Source organism: Terrapene carolina, unplaced genomic scaffold (assembly GCF_002925995.2).
Source record: "Terrapene carolina triunguis isolate 2854851 unplaced genomic scaffold, T_m_triunguis-2.0 Scaffold423, whole genome shotgun sequence".
Classification (NCBI taxonomy): Eukaryota; Metazoa; Chordata; order Testudines; family Emydidae; genus Terrapene; species Terrapene triunguis.
In genome coordinates this window covers 724,745-730,870 of record NW_020664774.1, presented here as the reverse complement: position 1 = coordinate 730,870, position 6,126 = coordinate 724,745, and the positions used below count along the sequence as shown (strand labels likewise).

General features: G+C 56.3%; 1 protein-coding gene across 1 annotated transcript; it reads right to left on the bottom strand.

Annotated features, from left to right (window-relative positions):
* Window positions 1-69: 69 nt before the first annotated feature.
* Window positions 70-2,369, bottom strand: LOC112115274 (erythroblast NAD(P)(+)--arginine ADP-ribosyltransferase-like). The gene is made up of 4 exons (XM_024212309.2): window positions 2,298-2,369; window positions 859-1,579; window positions 590-625; window positions 70-147 (listed from the first exon to the last, which is right to left on the bottom strand). Exons 1-4 carry the CDS (start codon window positions 2,364-2,366, stop codon window positions 134-136), a joined length of 840 nt encoding a protein of 279 aa, XP_024068077.2. The 5' UTR covers window positions 2,367-2,369; the 3' UTR covers window positions 70-133.
* Between the last annotated feature and the right edge of the window lie 3,757 nt (window positions 2,370-6,126).

The following is a 6,126-nucleotide window of genomic DNA, read 5'->3' as shown; positions in this document are numbered from 1 at the left end:
ATCCCCTCCAGCAGGGGGCAGCGCTGTTCACACACACACACACACACACACACACACACACACACAACGCTCCTGGCTAAAAACATCCCAGGGGGTTGCTGCTTCCCCTCCTTGCTCCGGTGCGGCAAGCACCTCACAAATACAGCACTGCGGGGAGACACAAGCGCACGCCACGTTAGCCATCCGCACACGCCTGAGCCACAGACCCACACCCACCCCCGCCACGGCACTTTGCCCGACTGGATGAGTGCCAGTGCCCTCCAACACAGCGGGGGAAATTGAGGCACAGAGGGGGGCAGAGATGCCCCCAAACTCACCCAGGGAGTCAGTTGCAGAACAGGAAAAAGAACCCAGGTGTCCTGATTCTTAGCCCCCCCCCCAACCTTCTAGACCCCACCCCACTCCCCTCCCAGAGCTGGGGATAGAACCCAGGAATCCTGGCTCCCAGCCCCCCCTGCTCTGACCCACTAGACCCCACTCCCCTCCCAGAGTCAGGGAGAGAACCCAGGAGTCCTGCAAGTAATTGTCTCAAGCCCCATGCACGCCCCCTGTCCAGCCAAGGGATGAGCCCCCACTCCTACCCCCATACCTTGGTGATCAGGGCAGCTCATTGTACTGTTCCCTTCTGAAAAACAGAAAATAGACAATTAATTTTCCCTGCCACCCGCCGAGCCAGCCAGTCCCCTGGCCTGGAGTGGGATAGGAGCCGGCGCCCCCTAGAGGGGAAAGGCCCTGTGTCCTATTCCTCACTCCACCCCACCCCCGGGCCAGACCTGAGCTGTCACCCCCTAGGGGCTAGTTTTTATCTCCCTGGTGGCCTTCCATAGCTCACGTCCCTCCTCGCGTCCTCCCCCTCACCTTTCCCCAGGTAGGCGCAGTTATGGTTGCTGCAGACGCCCACCGACTTGGCGTGCACTGTCTTCTTCCTTGGCGTCTCCTTGACCCCAGTGACCCAGAACATCTCGTAGGGCGGCACCACCATCTCCTCTTCCCCCGGGAAGCGGGACAGATTCCCCACCGGGAACCCCTGGCACGAGACCAGCACGAAGAAAGTCGTGCGTCCAAATTCCTCCGCCTCCTGCCTCTTCTCTGAGGTGGACGTGAACTGGCCGAAGCGGAACAAACCCTCGATGGAGAACTTCACCTTGGTTCCTCGGTAGACTTTGGCACAACTGGGCTCCTTGGCTCCTAGCTTCTCGGCCGCTCGGGTCAGGAGGAAATGCAAGGACTTGAAGGCAAAGCCGGCATATGCCTGGGGGCTCTTCCACGCCGTTCTGGTCGCCACGTTGAACGACGCATAGAGTGGTGGCTCTTCCAAAGTGTAGGCCAAGACAGCGACGCTGTAGAGGGCCCTCAACGTCTTGGGGAAGATTGTTTGGTTCTCCATCTGCATCCACATCTCCTTGGCTTGGTCCCACGCCTCACGGAAGAGCTGGTTCTCCTCCAGCTCCTCTTTCAGCAGGGATGGGAGGCGTCGTTTCATGGCCTTCACGCAACCTCGGTAGAGGTCATCCAGGGAGTTGGAGGCCAAGTTCAGAGTGGGGTTCCCCTCCGCCGTGCGGATCTCATCGGGGCGGGGCTGGAACAACCGTCAGCTCAAGGTCAGGCGTGACCCTTCATGGACAATGCTTCAGAAATGACCCATGCAGGGAAGAACGGGGATTGCACACAGGGGGTTTCTGCTGAGGGGAATTTCCAGAAGTGGGGCCTAATGGTTAGAGCTGGAGAGGGGACTGGGTTCTATCCCAGATCTAGGAGGGGAGTGGGGTCTAATGGTTATAACAGGGAGGGCTGGGAGCCAGGACTCCTGGGTTCTATCCCTGGCTCTGCCATCACTGGGTGACCTTGGGCAAATCTCCACATGTTTCTGTGGAGATCGTTTCCTGTCCCACCCTTCGTCTAGTCAGACTGGCAGCTCTTCGGGGCAGGGCCTGTGTTTGTGTTGTGCCCGGCACACTGGGAGCCTCGATAGCTCCCCTGGGGTCTGGGCTGGTGGATGGGGCTTTCCAGTGCTTCTCCAACACAAATTATACCAGCAAGTGGCCAATATCTGCCTTTTACAGATTGTTGGAAATTCAAGCACAGAATGTTTCAGCCTCCTCTGGGGTGGGGCAGCGGGGGAACAGCCACACATAATGTTGCACAGGGATGGCTCGCCCTGAGCTGAGATGCAGCCACCTCTGGGGTGAGGCAGCTGGGGAACAGCTGCATGTAACACCTCACAGGGATGACTCACCCAGCACTAAGATGCAGCCACCTCTGGGGTGGGGCAGGGATATTGTATCGAAGCCACTTACCTCTGAGGTTCCAGCAGGCAGCACCCAAGCCGCAGTGAAAAGCAGGAGGGCGACTTTCTCGGGGGACATCCTGGTAGCTGAATAATTCACTGAGGGGCTTCAGCTGAAAAACCCCAAAATGGCCAGATCAGAATAGCCAGCCACATAGGAACATTCCCCTCTAGGGGGTGTCAGCTCCCCTCCACCCCCAGGGCAGGGGACTGGCTGGCTGGGGGGGGCGGGGGCGGAATGGGACAGGGGGCCTTTCCCCTCTAGGGGGCGCCTGCTCCCATCCGGCCCCAGTCCGGGGCACTGGCTGGCTCGTGGGGGGAATGGGACACAGGGCCATGTAGGAGGGGTAGCGCTTACCTCCCGCTCTCTGTCTGATTCCTCTCAATCACGTCGGCCTGGGCGGTTTAATAAAGCCCAAGGCAGGCCCTGAGTGGGGGGGGAGGAATCAGTTTCTAAGATCCCTATCTGCCCAGAGCGCGGCCGTTACTGATGTGACCAGCCCACGGGACTGATTTTATCTGAGTCCCTCTATTCGTACATTTGCCCACCTCCGCCCGTTTGCTAAGTCGATTCCTCAATCAGCAGACACAGGCGCGGGAAGTGGGGGTGCGGGGGGGGTGCAGGTTTTATGCGGGGCCGCCAGCTCCACGCCCGGGGATCCACTCCTCGGCTCGGGTCCCGGGGGCCAGCCACCAGCCACTGGCCCCACGCCACGCACTCCGCTCCCCAACCCCGCACCTGGGGCTTGGGTCCCAGCTGCCAGCCCCACTCCCCGGCCACTGGCCCTGGGCCCGAGGCCCACGCCCAGGGCCCCACTCCCAGCCCCGTCCCTGGGGTTCTGTTTCTGGGGCCCTGGATGCCGGCCCCACTCCCCGGCCGCCGGCCCCACTCCCCGGCCGCTGGCCTCAGGCCCAGCCCCACTCCCTGCTCCCAGGCTTCCACTCCCGGTGCCCCACACCCAGCCCCATGGCCGGGGCTCTGCTCCTGGCCCCGCACATGGGGTCCCGGCTGCCGGCCCCTGCTCCTGGCTCCACACCCACCCCTCCAGCTGTGACCACACCTCAGCCCCCTTCCCCCTGTCCGGGTCCCCCCCTCCCAGAGACACAGCCCAGGGGTAAGGGGGCTGGCTTCCAGCACCCCCACGACTGAAAATAGTCCAGTGCCACTGTCAGCGGATGTTTAGATCTCGAAGCAATTCAGGGTGGAAATAAGTCCCCCGACAAGGAGAACCCCAGAGTCCTGCCTCCTCCGCTGACGCTGTAACGCCCCCCCCCCCCCCCCCATCTCTGCCTCTTAGCACCATAATGGCTCACGGGGCAGGTTTGTCCTTAAAGTCCGGCTCCTGCTAGGAGCCAGTGAGGAGCGGCAGCAGGGTTGGTTCAGATGAGGCGCGGCCTGGCACCGTGGGCTCCTGATCTGTCGCTGGAGTCCAAGGCGCCACCACCACACCGATAATTACTAACGTGCAGCGCCGAGCACAAGGCCAGGCCATATCCTGCCAGGCAGGGGCTCGGAAAAGGCTCTCGGGGTCCTCGAGGACAAGCAACCCAGCGTGGGCTCCCAGCGCGAAGAGCTGGTGTGATCCCGGGATGCACAAACAGGGGAATGGCGAGGAGGAGCCGAGGGTTTATTTGCCCCCTGGATTTGGCCTTGGTGCGACTGCGGCTGGGGTCCTGTGTCCAGTTCTGGTGCCCACCACTCGAGAAGGACGTGGATCGGCTGGAGAGGGGTCAGAGAAGAGCCAGGAGAATGATTAAAGGATTGGACAACCTGCCTTAGAGTGAGAGACTCCCAGAGCTCAAGGGGTTTAGAGGAACAAAGAGAAGGCCACGGGGTGACTAGATCATGGTCTACAAGTACCTCCATGGGGAACAGACGTGATCGTGGGCTCCTCAGTCTAGCAGAGAAAAGTCTGACACGAGCCAATGGCTGGAGGCTGAAGCTAGACCCGTTCAGATGGGAAATAAGGCAGAAATTCTTGACGGTGAGCGTAATGGACCACGGGAACAACGTAGGCTCCAGCCGGCTTCTCAGAAGCATGCGTCCAACCTAAGTTGGACCAACATCTCTTATCGCTTCCTGCCATGCACCGGTCACCTCTCAAGCTATTTGTCTTACGGGGCATGGGGTCAGAGCATGGCACGGAGGGGAAGAGATAAATCGGACGTGCCACAAAGGGGCGCTTATCACCAGGTCCATTTCAGCAGCTGCCCCGATAAGATAATGTTTGTTTCCAACCCACAATGCATGCTCAGAAAGATGTCCACCTCTCACCCCGGCCATGCAGGCAGCTCAAATCGCTCTGCTGACATAAAGGACATCATCCTCTCCGAACGGGACGCGGGGGTTATTATCCCCGAATCACAGGTGGGTAAACTGAGGCACCAAGGACACAATTTCCTCGGAACGTCCTTCGGGGTTTTTTTCCCTGTCTATTCAATTTGTTTGTTTGCAATCTCAATCATTTTTTTTTTAATTATTTTCTCTTTAAGGCGAAGTTATTTTCAGCCTTAACAAAGTTTTTTGCCTTGAACTTTCCTTAGTTTTTGGGTTTTTTGTTTTTTTGTTTTTGTTTTTGGTCTATTCAATTTGTTTTGGTTGGTTGTGTCTGTGTGTGTTTGTTTGTGATCTCGACCATTCTGTGATATTATTTTCTCTTTCAGTAACAGAAAAGTTATTTTCATCCTTAACTGTGCGGGGGGAGGGTTGCCTTGAAATTTCCTCATTTTTTAAAGGAAATTGTTTGCAAAAAGGATCTTTCTTTTAACAACAAAACCTCTTGCTGAATTTTGATCTCAGCTATTTTTTTTTTAACTTAGGGATATACATTTGCATCCTTCACTTCCCCTTAACACAGATGTTTGTCTTGGAATTTCTAAATGTTTGCAGAAGTGCAGATTCTTCTCAAAATCTCTCTTCCAAAATATAAAGAGTGGCTGTATTCATCGGTCCAAATACAAAGTAACTGAAATCAAATCAGGCAGCAACGTATCTAAAGTCAGTTGTTAACGATAGATTGAATTTCTTCATCACAACCAAGTTTTTAGCAGAGAATTCCTTTTTTCTTTTTAAAGTTCAGCGTTGGCAAAAAGCCTTTCTGTCTGGCAACACAGACGGATTTTATTCTCCAGTGCAAATAACATGAAAGAGAAATAAGATCAGGCAGCAAAATATCGAAAGTCATTTGTTAAAAGTTCTTTAGGATCACAAAGGTTTTGGACGGGGAATTTCCACAGTTTGACGTTTATTGTAAAGGGTTTGCAGAAAGGAAATACTTCCTCAGGCTAGGAGAAAAGGGGGATTTTTATTCTATTCGGCAAATAAAATTGAGGCAAAAGAGATGCAGGCACCAAGTGAGATTTTTAAAGTTTATTGAAAGTTTTTTCTGTGTAATAAAGGGTTGAACATTTTTCTCTTGGACGTAGGTCATTGACGTGCGGTTGAGATGGGTAGATGGGGAACGCATCAGCCTGGACTGAAGAGAGGTTGTAGATGGGCAGTAACGCGGGAGGGAAGGGTAATACCGGGCACACAAGCTTTTGATTAATTAAAAATAAATAAATATAGGTCATAAATAGCACCTTACCATTCAAAACCATCTAAGAGAGAAAGGTTATAGCGTCCCCTACCGAGCCCCCCCCCCCCCCCCCTGCCGCCCCGCCCCCCCTCCTGAGCCCCCGCCCCCCCCCTGCAGCCCAGCGCCCCCCACCGAGCCCCCGCCCCGCTCCCTGAAGCCCAGCGCCCCCTACCGAGCCCCCCGCCCACTCCCTGCTCCCCCAGCACCCCCTACAGAGCCCCCGCCCACTCCCTGCACCCCAGCACCCCCTCCTGAGCCCCC